This window comes from Cebidichthys violaceus, unplaced genomic scaffold (assembly GCF_023349555.1).
Source record: "Cebidichthys violaceus isolate CVI_PGR_0920_01 unplaced genomic scaffold, fCebVio1.0.p SCAF_37, whole genome shotgun sequence".
NCBI lineage: Eukaryota > Metazoa > Chordata > Actinopteri > Perciformes > Stichaeidae > Cebidichthys > Cebidichthys violaceus.
The window spans coordinates 1,999,407-2,018,318 of NW_027176561.1; the positions used below are offsets into that span (position 1 = coordinate 1,999,407).

Here is an 18,912-nt window from a genome sequence, read left to right on the forward strand (position 1 = left end):
GCCATCTTAAAAAGAGAATTTTTATGTGAAATATGAATTCTGGCCATTTTACATCATCCCCAACATAAACATGCAGTGCAAGTCTTTTTGTGCTGTTAAATGAGTGTACTTTGGCAAGCAGCAGTGTACATATACTGATGCTTTGCCTCTCTCGCTGGACTCCTTCATGACTCGGAGCTCTTGAGGGCTGTAGAAGACTGGCATCTTTACAGTGGCCTAGATCGGCCATGTTTTCGTGTCAAATGACAGGGCTGGCCCTGTAAAAGTGGGCACTGTGGTAAACTGTGCATTTACATTTACAGCTAAAGCTATCAAGGGCACGGCTAACAAGTCTTGTTGACTTTTGTTGAATTGCGGTTTACGAGGCTACACATTAAATATTTCTCTCACTGCAGCCTTTTCTAGCCCTTAACTGAAAGCGCATCCTTGCTAAGCTTCTTTTTTTTATCATTCTATTCAGTTTATAGTTACTGTTGAACTGCAATTTCTCTATTAGCTGGAATAAAAAGCTGCATTCTTTCGAAAACTAATGTGTTATTGTAAAACTTGTGGAAGATTTATTGTTCCCAGGGTATCAAATCATTCTCAGAAAATTGCAAATATATATTTTTTTTAAAAACATACTGGCAATTTAAGCTGGAGGCCAAATACTCTACTGACATTTATGTGCAATCAGATATGAGTACCAAGACAATCAAAGCACCACAGATGCATACCAATGACTCAAAGTAAACTTGAATTATTCATCAGTATGCATCAATGTCATTTTTAAATACTTAAAACATACTTGGAACATTCAGATTTGTCTCCCAAGGCGACAGGTCGCAGTACAAGTGGTGACGCTTAACTCAACATGTCAGGCGTGGCTCCACGGACAAAGTCCGCCTGTGCCCGAGCCTGGCAAGAGGCCTGGACTGCTTGTGTTTGTTTGAAGCCCAAAGTGGTATGAAAATGTGACCAGGCCCACATAAACAGTAACAGCGTATGAGAAGACGAGGCCGAGTCACGTCCAATAAGTGTTGGCGGCCCTGTTGTGATCAAGTAGAGTGGGCAATGTGCGTAGGAGTAAAACCAAAGGGCTTTCCTGGAAGCATGGGAGGAGAGGGTGATCATCAATGAAATTTGAAACTTGACAAAAAGGCCATGTTTGATCAACTGTATTGTCTGGCAAAAAAAAAAAAAAATCTTCCGCTTCTACCCGTGAAGTTAGTTGGCAGGAGACGCTGCGATGACACAAATTTGTGACCAAACCAGTTATCTTAATCGCAAAATGATTCATTTCAAGCCAGAGAGTTAAAATCTTGGCTGTTTGGTTTATGGCTGTCGGTGTGAATTGTTATTTCGGTGATTTATTTTCACAGTAAATGTAAAAGCACAGTTTGAGTGTAACAAATGCTTACAGGAAGAAAAGAAACCTGTCAATTTGTTGTTCAACATTATTTTTGCTTCCTTTGTTATCCATTATGAAACAATAGGTCACAACTCATACGACAAAACACTAAATAAAACAATATTAAACAATCAAGCTATCGTCATTTGGTGCAGGATTTCTGTGCTTTCGCTCATTTAACATGTCCTGCGTCGTTCTACCCACAAACCCCGACAGGCCTGTAACACAGTAGGCCCGTGTGATCCTCCACAGGACAGCAAACACGCTGTCAAACTCCATGCAGCGCCGCACCACGCACCGGGCTGCGTAATGCTATGGAACAAGCAGCAGGTATTTGTTAGTTAATCAGCGCTTGACTTAAAGCTAGAGGCTGAGGTTGTGTTCAGGAGCAGCGGGGCTGTTTTGACTAAGCCATCTCAGCAAGGGCCCGGTCATGGAGACTCCCAGCATTTGTTAAAGATTAGCGGCCTAGTCCTGATGTACCGAGCTCGGGTCAGGCAGAGTGCACGGCTCGGACGCGAGGCGAGTTTCGCCCTATCTCTCCCATCTGCAGCTCTCACACAGCACATCTACTCGTCCTGGTACATGAGACACACTGCATAATGTGATTAAAGGTTTTGGAGTTCGCTGAGGGGGAGATTGTACAGAAGTTGTTCCTTCAGGAAGCAGCATTACCCCCATTTTGACAGAAAGTCACAAAGGTCATGACACGGAGGCATTTACAGCATATACAAAGTAATAAGCATATCAAGATTGCCCTTCTCACCGTATACGAAAGTTTCTTATCCTGAGAACCATCTGTGTGCATTCGAGTACCTTCTGTGTGTCGCGTTTCGATTGGTTTCCGTTGCATGGGAGTGTGCTATCAGATGTGAACGCTTCCAGAGTATCAATGCCGAATAGAGGAATAACAATAGCCCACATCATTAGCCAAAATACTAAATGAAAACCAACTGTGTGGGAACAATAAAATAATTTGTCATGGGAGAAGGGTGCAGATAAATTCTGAAAGCATTTTCCAATTGGCTAAGGCTCCCGTACGATGGGCCAAGTGCTCAGCACCTGGCTGTCACGGCTCCGACGCTGCCTAATTCATTTTTGCTTTCAAACACATGCCCATTAGATCACTGTCGATACGAGTTAAAAGTGCCTGATTAGGCTTTTTATTGGTATTAGTCATCATGTGCTATGAGCTGACTTTTTAAAAAAAGGGCAAAAGTTAGATAAACAGAAAGGACAGGAAATCTTGCTTTCCTCTCCTTTCTTCAGTCCCTCAATCCGTCCACTAAATCAGTGACTTACTGGGGAGGAAGCCAGTTACTCATCCCAAATATTCGTTTTAAAAAGTCCTGGTGATTTATAAAACATATTTTTCTGCTACGGGAATGTTTATTGGTTACTGAAGCTGTGTGGATCCAAGAATCTCAGCGTATCAGTTTGAAGGTAAGCGAAGCTCCTCTTGATGGGTTTTGGCTTCCTTGTAAAAGGCTGAGCTGTGGGAAACGGCTGTAAATGTCAAGCCAGCTAGGACAGCCACGCACTGCTTCCCATTGGGCTCAAATCTTTTTTAGCTTCCATTTTTGAACATGACCTGCCCGTCACCACCATCTGTATCGAATATGACAGAAATCAAGGATTGAAAGGTCCAACAGGTGGCGGTCCAAAGCAAACATTTCATATATTGATGGAAACAGACATCTACACGTATCCACCCACAAATGCTAATCACACACAGTCTGTGCAAATGCTCTGATGATAATAAGTATGTCTTCAACTGGCCTGAAGCATTAAATGACCACAATACCGTGTCTCTTTGGTGATTTATTCAGTCGTTGAAAATATCAGTGGCTCTTAAGCAAGTACTGACATTTCTTACTTTCAAAGGCAAAGTTGCGTGTCCTGTTTTGGCAACGTGCAACAAGTGGCTGACCAGTGTTGCAACAGATGTAATTCTCAAGCCAAAAACGCTCAAATCAGTAACATAACTACACACACTGCAACGTATCAAGGGGATAGTTTGGGTGTTTTGGAGTGGGGTGATTTGAGGTAGACATCCATAGTACATGGCGGTCAGCATGGTCCATAGTTTGAAGAAGCCAAGACAAAAGTACCGACACAGGAGCAAAGCAATGTACTGCTCCACCTAATCTAAGCTCTCTTCAAAGTGAAAAAAGCTCCATTGACAAAAACAGTCACAATAAGTTTCACCTGTAGATCAGTTGCCCATAAATATAGCATACACTTAAGCTGATATATATATATATTTTTTTGGTGGGCCTTAATTGGAGGAGGCTAAACTACGTTTTGCTGCTGCAGTAAATTCCTCTTTCCGTGCTCGTACTCCTGTCTGTGACCACAAGCTGGCGGTGTGCTGACTGCTGTCTACTGTAGGTAGTATGTCACACAACCCCACTTCACCCAAACTATCCCTTTAACCTCTTCACTAGACTTTTCTGTTGGGTCTCTGCTCTAATTATCTGGCAATATATTTTAAATTTTAACTTTTCAAAAGGTTTTCATGTTCAGAGTTCATGTGCATGTCCATTCTGTCCTCCACTTTGACCCAAACTTCCACACACACACACACACACACACACACACACACACACACACACACACACACACACACACACACAAATACACACACTGTCCAAATGTGCTCACTAATAAAACTGCTAACTATGAGCCCCATAAGAGATCCTAAGTCTCCAACATGATGTTTGTGTTAAGCGGTGTATTATAGAAGCCGACTTCTGGGTCTTGGGGGGAATGTTAAGCATGTTAATGAAGAGTACATACTGAGGCTATTACACAGTGTAATATGGATCCATTTAACACACTTACTGCTTAGCCCATATGAACCATATGAAGAAAAGAGGTCCTATATTTAATCCTGGCAACAGTAAATCAAAGAGGAACAGAGCTGATCGTCTTTAGCGAAACAGCTTACAGCAGACTTGTTTCCTCATTTAGAATTACAGGAAAACGCCGTCCAACAGAATGAAAACTGCACAGCTTTCTTTCGTTTGTAATGTGTAATAAAAAAAGCATAAAGATACTAGAGGAGCCAGAAGATAACAGATGGCTCTACTGCTTCCAGTGGAAACTTTTGGACAGCCCAAACAACTCATCCGTGAGCTGCGGTTTTCAGTTCCAGAGGCTGAAATCAAGCCTCGACATCAGTGCAGCAACTACAGGCCAATGTCATCTTAGATTCCTTCAACGCCCTGTTTGGCAACTGGTCTGTCAAAGACGATTAAACAAAGACACTGACATGTGACAGACAACAAATAGACAATCCTTGGAGTAGCTGAGAACATGGACAGGGAATATAAATCCACAACGCTCACTCTCCCCTTTACAAATGTTCAGGCACTGAACAGCCATCTGTCTGTGGTTGTAGTTGGACATCCACCAGGTGTGGCTATAATGTAGCGGAGCATTTTTGGCGGGGAAAAAAAACACACTTCACTTTCAACAAAACTTTTGCAACATAATATAAGTGAACAGTATTATTGTCTTGTTGGCTGTGTCGGTACGACACGGGGAGTTCTCATACATAAGATATTCCCACACGAAACCCCACCACAGCATCACAACATGGGAAATTGCATCTTCTTATCACATACTTTATCTCCCTGCTCTGATATTAGACCACTGAAAAACTGCTTTCCCTTTCAAATATAATTGTCTGTAAAAAAAAAAAAAAAAGTCTGTAAAAATAACCCAAAGCGCTGCAGATCACAGTGCTGGCATAGAGCCTCTAAACTTTATTAACATCCAGAGTCAGGCTGGCGAAGCTCCCAGCTCCCTGCAACTTGGGCTTACAAGCGTTAACCTGAACAGGGCATCGGGCTTCGCTTTCCCAAAACCTTCTACTTCCTCTCTTCATGCAGCATCATGCTGTCCACATTTTCTACCAAAAAAAAAAAAAGAAAAAAGAATGATTTTGTCAAAACACCAGTCCACCTGTGCTATACAACGCTGCCTGTGTGCTGACATCGCGTGAACACGATGATATCACTCTCGGCACCGATGGAAGTCTTAGAGGTCCTGACTTCAGGCAATACATAAGCTATAATACATTTTGACTCAAAGATTCCCATGCCTGTGCTTTAAAATATATCATTGAAAGAATAATTCAATAGGTATTGACTCTGGATGATGAAACTTGGCCCTCTATCTAGGACAATAAGGCGTACGGCTCTGCATCTGCCAAGACATAAGGCACATATGAATATCTGAACCCAAATCAAGTGCAAGTTGTCACGCTCAGGTTTTGTGATTGATGTCGACCCGCATCATCCGCCGACAAGCAAGAGTACGTTTTCTCAAAGCGGCCTTTATCCCGGCGTCCCTTTGTGCACTTATTAGTCCTGGTAAGCAAGTTAATACAGTGCAGGGGCTGGATTGCATTGCACATCCAGAATGCTGGGCTTCTATTAACAAGCACTAATAAAGTATATAAACTGCACTATTAGACTTTATAATGTCTTTTCATAGTCCTCTGGGGCAGCGCCAGCCAATGGTGCAGTGAGCTGACTGGGCACTGCCCCATGGCAGCTTCCTGGCAGAGACGGAGAGAGAACAAGAGAGAGGATAAAACTCAGGGCTTTTTGGCCGCTTTCCCCTTCGCTCTAATGAAGGCATTAAAACAGCCTCGGCTCGCATCGTGTTTGCTCATTTGTTTTTGACCACTCAGTCGAAGCCAATGTTTGATTGGCTGGCTGATTAATCTCCAACATGACCAGCCTTATACAAAAAAAAACAAAAAAAAAACAACTTGACCATTCAAGCATTCAAAGAAAAAGTTGCCGTAGCAGTTTTAAATGCTGATCTGTTTCCAAAGAAGTGATGCACACTTAGCAACTATTACGTGTTTGCATCTTGAGCACGTAAATGAGATGAACTGCTGATAAAGTAAGAGGAAAGTCTCTGTTGGAAAATATGAAATGGGAGCTTCCTCGTGATGGATTCAGACGTCCAAAGCTGCCCTTTCACACTCAAACGATCTATGTTCTTGCAGCTTGTTTAGGGAGGTTAGTGAAGCCCTGATCCTAACGGCTTCATCTCTCTCCTGCCATCTTTCTCTCTCTCTCTCTCTCTCTCTCTCTCTCTTTCTCTCTCTCTCTCCAGCTGACAGCTGCGAGGGCCTAGTCAGCTCTGGCAGAGGCAGCGCAGCGGCGGACAGCCGCCTTAACTGCCGCAGTCGGAGCAGAGCGGATTTTTCTTTGATGAAACACAGCAGCGCTGAGCCAAGAACAGCAAGTGGCACAGCCGAGATGTAAATCAAAAACCCACCCGTGTGCTAAGTCATACACATGGAGGTCTGCAAGAGGAGCTGCTGCTGTCTGAAAATGCATGAGTAATAAGGACTCTATAGACATGTGGTCAGCTGTGGCATGTCTGTCCAGGCAACAGGAATCACAGCTAAGTTTCTTTATCTTTACTAAAAAATAGTTCAAAAGTAAAACAAATCTGGTCTGATTCACAAAGACCTGGCAGCTTGTTCCTAAACATGTAGTGGGTGAAACTTTGTGAGCACTTCTCAGGTCAAAGTTAAGCCTAAAAATACATTTTTATGAGGACATATCTGAGCAAACTCTACAGCTTTTTCTTGATTAGGCCGAGGCCCAGAGCACATTTCTTCTGGTATTCCGGTGATATTTCGACACTTACTCAAACCAGATCATATTTTTGCTTGTGTGACTGCTTGGATTCATTGGCAGAATGAAAGTCAGAATTCCTTTGGTTACAGTGAGATGCAACAGCAACTGGTCACATAGGAATGGGAACATTTGATCTGACCTACACTGACTATGGGGAAGGAAAAGGACAGCGTAGAGGTTGGCAGTGCTAAAATAATAAATGAAACGTTTTTTGCGTCTGTTTGTTTGTGAGTTCACACATGCACATGTTCATTTTGAAACTTCAGAGGACCAATCGGGAGACACTCAACAGCCACAACCTCCCATAAATCTCCTCCTCTCTCTCTTTGAATCCAACCTCAGTCAAGTTGATGCAACGCTCGTCTCTTCCTCTGCCACTTATCTCCCGTTTCTAAACACGTCATGTGTTCTCCCGGCCAAGTTTGATTGAGGTGATTCAGCCGAGCAGATGCCAGACCAGGGGTTGTTCTCTCACTCTCCCTCTCTAGTGGCTGTGACTCAGGAAGCGCTCTCATTCCATTACCCAGCATTCCCTCCTCAGCGTCTCAGACCAGACAGAGGGTTTACGGGAATACCGCTGCAGAATCATCACCGGGCCTCCGCTTTATGAATCAGTGGAACATGCTGCAAACATTACACCCTGCGACACCCTTCCCAGGCAGCACCCTTGCATTTGCCCATAACTCACTGCTGAGCTCACAGTAGACACAGAAGACGTGGGCTGAGGAGCTCTCTTTAGCTCATGAGAATGTACTGACTGGTGAGAAAACTGGTGAGAGGAAGGTTACTATCACTGTGCTACTTTGATAGCCACCATCAGGCTCGCATCCACTGTATAGTTCCACATGGTTTAGAGGCACAAATGCAGAAAGAGAGGAATGTCTGGTTGTTTTTTAATCCGTTCCTGCGGAATATTGAGTGCAAACTGACAAGTAATACCAAAAAAATGTACCGTGGAATGTCTTAACAGTCTGGAAACAAAAAGATCTTGGTTAACCTCGGCCGTGAAACTAAGTGAACCACATGTTCAATAAAAAGGTCAAATCTCTTTTAGCAGCAGTGACGGCAGGACATCCGGGAGGAATAGCTGCTGTAACCTTCCCTCAACCTTTTGGTATATTGACCAACTGAGATGTTGCTGTTGCTCTAAAGAAAACGTAGCAGTAGAAAATGTATGCCTCATGTATATATACCTCCTACCACATGGTAGAAACTTGACTTCTATGTAAAGGACACGATTAGGGTCAGCCAAATTAGCTTTTTTCAAATTAACAGCTTCCTCTTTAAATACATCCAGTAAAGATCTTTTGGTTTCTCCTGGTCTTCTTATCAAATTCTGGACTTCAACATTTTTTTTTTTTCACAGATAGATTCCCAAACCAAACGATGACACCATGAGACATGACGTATTCGATAGTCACGCTGTGGGAGAACATCTTCATAATGATCTTATTTAGTCCACAGCACCTTAATCTTCAAAAAGAACATACAAACAAGGTGCCCCTAATTTAAACTGTGGTCAAAACCCACACTAAATATTTGCACTGCGTCACCTGCTGAATCACCCCCCCCCACCCCACCCCACCCCCCGTGGTGATCCATTGTTCCACTAGAGATGCATTTCCTACAGATCTAGACCACTTGAACTCTTTCATCATTGACACAGACTACTGTCATACTCCTGATTCAGCGACATGAGTAGAACAGTGTCACCAATGACAGCTGGCTCACAAAATACTGAGAAACATTCCAAGATTAAAATAATGAGATCTGTGCAAACATCGAAGCCGAACTTAAAGCAAGTATGAGCCTGAAGTCCAAAGTAATTTAACTTTAAATCCAAACACCCTTGAAACATCGAAGCAAACATGTTCCCAGAATTATAGCTGAATAAACATTTTATTAGACACAAAACTGACGATTTGCTCAGATGAAAGTCTCTACTACCCAAAGAAGGCACTGGAACACATACTTAATGTATTTAATATTATAAATGTGAACATCAGTTCCCCTGTAGCATTAGCACCATGTCGCTGATGAATAATAATAAGTATAATTTTTGGAACATTTGCATCGTCAATTACTCTTCTATATCAACAAAAAAATATGAAGAGAACATTTTGATTTTAAAGTAAAAATGAAATCTAGCACACGGGAGAAAATACAGAGAAAATGATTGCCAACTGCCTACTCCTCTTTCCAGAATAAAGAATAATAAATAAACCTCACAGTTTGATAGAATTGGTGACATCGCCAAAAGCACTTAATGTGTTCCTCTGCGCACACACACAACCAAAACTATTCACAAGCTACTGGTAAGCTGTCATTAAGCGCTTGACACAGCCGAGGCCTCAAAGCGGAGCCGTAATGGTCGGTTGTTTCTCATAACAGTCAGATTATCGCCCCGCAGTCTGACGTCTACGAACGCTGCTGGGGGAAAACACAGGAAACTAGGTCATTTTGAGGAAATTCGACATTGGTGCCAATGCCACTTCATCACAAAAAAACAAAAAAACAAAAAAGCGTACATTTGTGTGCGACTATGTCAATGTGTGGCATACGTGCTTATTAGCGCATGGCACAGTGCGGTGTGTGCTTGCATACAGGTGTGCACACTGCAGGAATAAAGGCAAGTTTGCTGGCAAAAGACAACAAGAAATAGCCATGGAAGTGTAAAAAGCTCTGACAATGATTAAATCCAAATATCCATGACTCATCGCTTTCCAGGCTGAATCAACAGACTGACCTCTGCATTTATCTGAGAGAGAGAGGGCGTCTGGGACTCCAGCACACTCCTCTAACTAAAACATTTTCATCAAATAAGCTCACACACACACACACACACACACACACACACACACACACACTCGGCAGCTTCGTCCCGGCCAGGAGAAACTTTAGTACGGTATCGAATGATGCTAGAGTACACACACCATTCAAACCTGATATTCTTTTTCAAGAGGGGTCAAGTGTTTTTCTTTGCAAGCTAAATATTTTCCTTGCTGGTGGGCCCTAATATTTATAGCACAGTGGACTTGCAGTGTACGGATGATCCGCCGCTGTTCCACTCACGAAGAGCAATACACATGGTTTCCAAAAGTACGCACCTGGTGTGACATAAAGGTCACAACTTGACGTTAGGAAAAATAGTGAATAATGGTTTAGCTGGGGCAGATTTCTTAAAATGCAATTGCACTGCAGGAGTTATTTTTTTTCATTCACGATGGCAGTGAAAATCTAAATCCAAGCCTGGATAAAGTCTACTGACACAACGGCCCTCCAGCTCTGCAGCTCACGCCTTCATTAACACACAAGCTTTCTCACTCACTGTCAACCTGTCCCTCACTTATACTGCTATAAAAACACACATGGATGCACACAAACCGCCTGAAAAAAACAATTAACAGACAGCATTGATTTGCATTCTTGGGAGAAATTCAGAAATCAATTGAGCAGCAGTGAATGCAAATATCTCAGAGTACATCGAGGTAACGCTGCAGCTTCACTGCCCGGAAAAAAAATAAATCAATGAAACATCAGCAGAACGCTGCACTCTATCAGTTTTACCACGGAGTAACTGCCCACATTTTGCAATCAAAGGGTGCACAGTTAAAGGTCAGAAATCTCCCATCTGAGGTAAGTTCTTCCTGCAGCGTCTCCATCAGGATGAGTATTACAGTCTGTGTTTGTTCAAAGACTCCTTTCAGTATGAATCTAAAGCACTGGTTGAGAACGCAGATTAAACTCCGGTTCTGTCCCCAAATGGGAGAACGTAATCCGATCAGCCTGAAATGAGGCATGATACAAAAGACTGATGAGTACTTAGATCACTTTCATACTCCAGGCTCAGCGCTAGAGACTATAAAACACAACTAAATGCCTGCAGTGCAGATTCATTTAGGATGGACACCGCATTAGGCGTACCAAGTTTAAATTCACAAAACGTTTCATTACAGCAAAAATAGGATGTGAGATGTATTACTGCCAAATCGTGAATGTGTAAAATGTTTTGATGTGTAGTTGAATCAGTCTGTGCTGAAGGGGTTTTTTTGCACTCCAAAGGGAAGCTGAAAACTATTTTAATTCATAAACCCACTAGATATTAAAACAGCTTTAGAAAAAAGAAATCACTCAACTGCCTCACAGAACCAAACAAACGGATGTGTGTCTCCTTCAACGTTAATCTGCTCGACATAATCCACAAACGCATAACACATCTTGCGTTCCCACAAAATTTACGGGAAGCGAGTTCAAAAGCGTCGCAAAGACAATGAGACGATTCATTCTGGTCCGAGATGCTGGAGATGGAGAGCTGAGGGCACAACTGTGCTCCAAGAGAACTCATAAATGCTGAGACACATTCAGCAGACATATGGTTTGTGTTTAGCAAGAAGAAACAATAATCAAATCCGTTGATCCTCTTCTTGCTGCAAGGATGATTGCTAATATAAAAGTCTGTTCCGTCTAATCATAATTTAGGATGGGGCTGTAATTACCTCCGCCCTCGCACAACAACACTCTGTCTAAACAGGATGGAGCAGGCTGCCACAGAGACTCAAAGCCCAGTTTCCGCTCTGAATGCTATCTGTATGACAGCGCTCACTTCATCTACCTAATTGTTTTTAAAAGGTTGTGCCTTCACTGATGAGCCACGGTCAGTTTATTCTGGAAGGCACTAAATCAAAAATTTATTTTGAGCCATTTGAGCATATAGAGTTTATCATTTTAAGATGAATATTGTTCTAAGTTTGAAACAAAAACAAGATATGTTTTATTTTATACAATTTAAAAAAAAAAAAAAAGAGTCAAAACATCAACTTGCCACATTTTCCATTTACAACTAAATGAGTCAACATCATGAGCCTCCTGTAAACTAAACGCTGCCATGCCTTGTTAACATCTATAGAAATTGCACACTTGCTTGGCAGTTATTCCACACACTGTAGGCTACATCACTTCACATGGCATTCGTGTGCAGCAGAGACTTTGAATCTGTTATTTATGAATTGGCCAAGGATCCAAGTGAGCTCTGGGTTTAATTAACAGACCTAATCCACAACTGCAAACAGGGCTCTCAACACAAATACACAGCACAGCTGCCTCGAACGATGCTCTTGGGGAGCCATATGGAAGCAACATTATTTTGGATGATGTCTTTTTATCTCAAATAAACTGCTAATTGGTCAAATTGGCCAGAATGATTGCTGCAGTTTGACTTAATGTGTTTTTGTTATCCTCGTAGTTTGTTTTTAACGATAGCAATCATCATTACTACATTACATGTTACTCCAAATTATCCATCATGTTCAGGAACCACTCCAACAACTCTATAACTAACAAAAACACTACAACAGCATCACTTTTTTTTTTTGTTAGACCTGTGGGCTCGTGCTCACATTTGAACCTACCTTGCACGGGTGGTGGGAAGGAGAGGCACGAGCGCGGAGCTTTGGCTGCCAGGTGCGCTTTTTCCTCGGACGCGCAGATCGTCTTCGGGCTGGCGCAGCTCATGTGAGTCGGGGTGTCATGGGAGCTCCGGCAAATCTGCGATCCGAAACCAGCGCTCCCGGCGGCTCGCCGCGTGCAGATGTCCGCCTTGCTGCCGTACACGGAGAGCGACAAGCCGGTGAAGTCTGTGAACGTCGGGCTCTGACAGTGGCTGACCATCCCGAACAGCGCTGAGGGGTTCTGCATTGATGACTCGGCTTTTCCCATGCAGTGTGCGGCCGCTTCTCACATTACCTGCGCACAACAAAAATAACCAAATCACTGCAAACTGCATCAACGCGAGGACTTTTGTTTTCTTCCCGTGCAGCCATACATTCATCTGAACAGGAAGAATGGAAACATTGGAGAAAGACTATTTAACTTCAGGGCTTTGGTAACACCTACCTTTTTCAATTACCCAGTGAGGCACAGAAAGGGTCTAATTGCGCACATCGGCATGTTTATCGAACTGAAGGGGAGAGCATCTGCAAGCCTGATCGATAGCATCCTCTCAGTGAGGATCAGTCATCAGCATCCCATGCGTCTCTCTCTTCCTCTCTCTCTCTCTCTCTCTCTCTCTCTCTCTCTCTCTCTCTCTCTCTCTCTCTCTCTCTCTCTGATTGGCACTCGACCGCTCCGCAGGGTCCAGGAGCACCAATGAAGACTGTGTCCGTGTTTTCTGTGGGAGGATAAGATCTGGATCGAGACAGCTGTTTGCAGTTCCGAGCTTGGATGGGAGGTTTTGCGAGCCACTGCAACGTATAGCATTGAAAAAGCTCGATGTTAAACCAAGCGGAACAAGTCATTTAACAACGGTTTGCTTTGGCGTCCACGTCCACGCATGCGTGATATCACACTGATCAAATCATATCAGCCATTGATCTGCTTCGTTTCACAACAAATACAACCGCAGGAACATTGAATTAAACATCGTTCAAATGCAGCATATCACTTCTCATACAGCAGAGAATTTGGACATAATTTTGTTTAATATTCCTCCTCAAAAAACATGAAGAAAAATGTGAAAATCTTCACACATTGGGGTATTTCGTTCAGCATTTGCTATTGGTTTAAGCCGTCTATATTAATTCAACTGCATTATTTTTGAGTTATTATTTGAATCATGGTGCATTACTTCTGATTGCAATACAAACTACTACTGATCAAAACTACTGATCAAAACGATCACCTGGATATCTTTGGAATATTTGATTTAAAAAACTAAAACTAAAGAATGATCTGCCAAGTCTTACCAACGTTCATAATTACGCGTTAAAGTGTCCTTTCTTGTGTTAAACCCTGTGTCGAAAGAGCTGGTGTCTATCTACTGTATTCATGTGGGAAATGCTATTCTGCAGCGCCACTTAGTGGCCTTTCAGTGGAAGGGATCAATCCCATCTCGGGTCAGAGTTGACTCTGTCAGCAACAACATAAACGGTTATTACTGTGCAAAAAAAAAAAAGGCGGGTGAAACAAACTGTCAAGTGAAAGTTTAAAACTGTTCTGTAAGAGGCGTGTTCCCTCAGTACAATGTGAAGTCTGGGCTGTTAAAGACGGGAATTACTGGATCTGATGGTGCCTTTGCGTGCTGTTGGACATTTGGATCCACGTGGATGAACATGGACGACCAAAGAGAAACACAAGTTATATCTATTGATGTTTTAAGCAGTGGACATTTACAAGGTGCGACAGGGACGCTGGTATTGTTTTCACTTTGAGTCCATGAGTGTGTGTGTGTGTGTGTGTGTGTGTGTGTGTGTGTGTGTGTGTGTGTGTGTGTGTGTGTGTGTGTGTGTGTCATCATGGGAGAATGTTGCCCTTAAGAAACCTACTGTAGAAGGAACTCCCAAAGTAGCAGTTTTGAATACTTCACCTGGTGTTTATATGTCTGTGGACGGAGAATAACTCATTCTTTTTACTCGTCTTCATTCTGCTGTTAAATACTTCTGACCAAAAATGTTTAAACCCGATTGGTTTAGCTGAGTATATGAACACAGCTACCAATCAAGAACAAGTGATGGTCAACTGATATATAAAGACGGATACAGTTAAACAATGAATGGAATACAAGAAGTAAGGTGTTGTTAAACAGGCATTGTATTTGTTTTGAAAATCTACAGATATAAACATGACGACTGCCACAAACCGGTGTGTAGGTTTAGCAAGTAAAGCCTTATCCATCAGCCTCCACACACTGTTACAAGCTATAGAGTTCTGTCTGGGTAGTTTTAGTTGTTTTGTCTTTCACATTGTCAAAAAGTAAAAGAAATGTTTAGAATCCACATCTTTAACTTTCCATTTGTGTGCCTGATGTGTGTTTTCAGTTCCTTTCAAATGTCCTGCACGTCACTTGAACTGTCGGATGTATTTCGTTTGTACTAGTCACCTATCTGGGTGGAAGAAACTCCTTGAAACAATTTAAGGAATATGGACAGATCGGGGGCCTTGGAGTCTTGGACCACTATGGATCCTCCTAGTTTGCACAATAGAGTGCACAAATACCAATCCAGTACAGTACACATATTTTAATACACATGTAGAAATGATATGAACCAATGGCAGCCTGGGGCAGTTATCTCTGCTAGCAATAAAGGGAAGTGGGTAAAGTGAAGGAGCGAGGGATATCAAGTTAATCATTTATTACAGCCGTTAGCTTTTATAGTCTGTGTCCATTACAGATTAATTGATACTGTGATAAACCATTTAAATAAAAGAAAAATGTCCTTTATTTTGGAAAATAACGTTACATGGTGAATGTGTGAACCAAGTGAGTTTCATGGTCTAGAATAGATGACCTGAGGGTCACTGGCTTTTATTTTTCTGAAAGTAAAAATGATTCAGCAAGCAAGACACACATCACTGGGAATGACGTGTGCCAGACCTAAATCAGAAAATGTTTTGACATTTCTACATTAAAAAAAATCCCCATAGTTAATCATTAGTAGTTTGACACATGTGGCAGATTTACACTTACATTCACGATGTGGCGAGAAGTCGGATGCCATGTCGCTCAGTGTCACCTAGCTTATGTGCATTTAAATTACATAGGTAAACAGTGGTTATGCTAACATGTTAGCTCGATAGCTAACACACGCGTGCCACACGCGGCTGTTGAGTGACTCCCTCACACTCTGCTAGCTTCATTGTTGGGCATAGTTTTGGGTAAAGCCTCATAGTTAAGCTAGAAGTTCATGTTCAGTTTTTTTTTTTTTTGAAGTATCTCTGTCTCTGCTTGTGGATATCTCCTGTAACCTCGAATTATTACAGTTAACTGCTAGCTAGTATTTTAGCTAGTAAGTAGGCTCCTCTGACTTTGTTTGTGTGTATGAAACCCTAGCTAATCATTTGCCTCTGGACTTTTAATGGGGCACGGTTACTTCCGGAGATGTTTTGAAGTAGCATCGTTTCCAAGAGTACTGGAATTTGTTGTAGGACGGAAACGTTATCTTCTCTCCGGATAACAAAGGCTCCGTTGTGTTTTAAGTGCTCCAAAAGTTTTCGCTACTTTAAGATTTTAGAAAACCCGAACTCTGGAAAAGGCCTTGAAGGCAGCTGTTGTGACACGTGAGCCCAGTGGGCGGTGACCGACGTGTTTGACTATCAGATGTCAGTTTCTGCACGAGACACTGTGGAAACAGGAGTTCGCCTCAAAGGAAGCAAGCATGTCTTTGCACAGACTGATGGTGTATGTGTCGACAGCGTGCATGTTTTGCTTCATGATAGGACTCAATGCCGCACTCTTTGTTCTGCGTTTTATTTCACCAAGTCTCACCAAGAATATCATTCTTAAAATGGGTGAAAGGACCACGATGACCCAGAATCCCAACTTCAAGTATGAAGATTGGGGTCTGACGTTTGCGTCTGTTGATTTCGTGAAGGCCGCCAGCCGCCACATGTGGATGTCTCTCGGACAAGATGCCTTTGTGGGGGGAGAAGCTCCGGACACATCTGTGGTCAACATGGAGGGAAAGAAAACAAGTATCTGCAAGTACTTGAAAGGTGCGTGACAAGATGTAGGCGTTTGCGTATTGATCAGGTTGTATCTCTGTTCCCAAATCTAAAGCTGTGTTTCCTTTACTGCAGACAACAGAGCGCTGGTGTTGAGTTTTGGAAGCTGCACCTGACCCCCGTTCATCTTCAAACTTGACGAGTTCAAGCAACTCGTCAGGGACTTCAGCGACGTGGCTGACTTTCTTGTGGTCTACATCGCCGAGGCGCATTCAACAGGTGAGTACAAGTAGCCAGGTGAAGGTGTCAGTATCGCTTAGACTTGTTTTCTGTTGGAGGAGAAACTATGCATCCAAAATCCGTAAGCAAAGTTGTATATGTCAGCACTTTCCTGAGAGACTTGAAAGTGAACATTTAAAGTTTTGAAGATGAACGTGTGCCTTGAAAGTTCCTGATTTTCCCTCCATTTGAAAGTACAGAATAAGCTAATAATGAATTGCCCCTTTAGAATTTAATATCTTGATGAAATAATCCCTGCAATGGAGGATTGTTAAATGCTTTTGATTATGTCATCACATGTAATATTGAACCAAAATAGTCAAATGTTGAGTCATGGGGTTGACCCCCCCCCAAAAAAGTTCACTGAAGACACAAAAAAGTCCTTTTAAGTCCTTGAACTGTAGCTCTTGTGCATAGAAATGGGGCGGTAACCACAGTCTGGGCTACATTACCCATAATAACACATGATGCTGTAATGCACTTATGCAACATCCGTAAAACGTTATTTATGACTTGTTCCACAACTTTTGATGTCCCGCTGCGTTCAGTTCCAGTAAAAACCCCCTTCTTTATTTCTGTGTCAGATGGTTGGGCCTTCGCCAACAACGTTGACATCAACGAGCACCAGAGCCTGGAGGACAGGCTGTCTGCAGCACGGATCCTGGTTCAGAAGGAGCCCCTGTGTCCGGTGGTCGTGGACGACATGAGCGACGTGTCTGCCATAAAGTACGGCGCTCTGCCCGAGAGGCTTTACGTGCTGCAGGCTGGGAAAGTTGTCCTCAAGGTGAGATCCGTGCGCCGCTGACACTTGAGTCAAATTTCACGTGACCGTGGTTTGAAGGGTTAACGGTAAACGCTTCCGTCACGTCCCACGCGTTGATTCAATGAATCGCGTGATTAAAAGCAATACCAGCATTGTGTGTGTAGAGTTCCCTGACGCTATCTGCAGTCACGCTATCGCATGAGAAGGAGCGGTGAAGGACTCAGACACAATACTAGAATTCTTGGCGTGGAGCCAGGCCCGTGTTAGCGATGCCATAAATGCAGAGTTACAAGGTATTAAAAGGGCACAGACGTGTCTCTTGTGCGTATGTCCTCTGTGATCGTTAATGAAAGTGGTAACTAAATGGTGTTGTTTTGTCATTAACATTCCTCTCTCTCTGTGTGTGTGTGTGTGTGTGTGTGTGTGTGTGTGTGTGTGTGTGTGTGTGTGTTCTGTAGGGGGGCATGGGGCCTTGGGGTTACGATCCAATGGAGGTGCGTTCCTTCCTGGAGAAGATGAAATAAGAAGGTTGTTCATGTATTTGCCATCCGACCAGTCTTTTTTTATTTTTTTTTTATTTTGTAGGGTTCTCTGTTTCAGCAGGACATGGGGGGGTCCACATCATAATCAATATATATTCTCATATCAACCAATACCATATTGTGTTTTAAATCAAGACTCAGATCAATTAACTGCTGCATCTACATGTAGTTTAATATCTGCTCTTTATAGCTGTAGAACTATTATTCAAATTTGCACTAATATTGCTTCTAGGCTCTCCTGTACTTGGGGGGGGACGTGCTCCTACTGTCAACCTCTGAGTTTGAACTCGCCTCTCTGTGTTTCTTAGTGACGGCTGCAGATTAAACCGTTGGCCTCTGCAGCCAGATGAAGTGAAACGGAGAGAGGCGGTCTGGTTCAGGAGATTGCGTTTGAGACAGGAGATGTCCCCTAAACAGTCTCACGGTGTAAAGTTTAAAAGGCCGTAAGATTTTAAGTCAATGAAAGCACTCGTTTGCCACTTCTCTTGCAGGTTCAGTTATGATCTATGATTATATGATTCTGTTGTCAATGAATGCTCCGAGGTGATTTCACAGGAGGATGGGTTTTTTTTATATATGATGATTACAGTGCAAACCTCTGGTAACTGTAACCTGATGGATTACCTGAAAAACAGCCTTCTCTGGTTTATTTAGGAGCATTTCTGATGAGACATGTAATGGTTGCATTATAGTACAATAAAGAACAGCCTGGGAAGAAGACTCCTGCATCAACTTCTGAATTCATACGATTCGAATTGTGTTTCCGTGACCCTTCCTCCCCTGCCGACATAGCTGGATGGAAATGAACTGGCTTCAGTTAAATCGTTATTCAAA

General features: G+C 42.7%; 2 protein-coding genes across 2 annotated transcripts in view; one reads left to right on the forward strand and one right to left on the reverse strand.

The window, feature by feature from the left end:
- LOC137884250 (zinc finger protein GLIS1) overlaps positions 1-12,593 on the reverse strand; it is a 66,748-nt gene extending 54,155 nt beyond the window's left edge. The window contains exon 1 of the mRNA XM_068725980.1: positions 12,468-12,593. Coding sequence (XP_068582081.1) covers positions 12,468-12,570 — 103 coding nt within the window. The 5' untranslated portion in view covers positions 12,571-12,593. The remainder of the gene's footprint in view (positions 1-12,467) is intronic.
- A 3,547-nt stretch (positions 12,594-16,140) lies between these two features.
- On the forward strand, positions 16,141-18,798 carry dio1 (iodothyronine deiodinase 1). The gene is made up of 4 exons (XM_068726020.1): positions 16,141-16,545; positions 16,630-16,773; positions 17,358-17,557; positions 17,995-18,798. The coding sequence occupies exons 1-4, from the start codon at positions 16,209-16,211 to the stop codon at positions 18,058-18,060; spliced, it is 747 nt and encodes a 248-aa protein (XP_068582121.1). The 5' UTR covers positions 16,141-16,208; the 3' UTR covers positions 18,061-18,798.
- Positions 18,799-18,912: the final 114 nt, after the last annotated feature.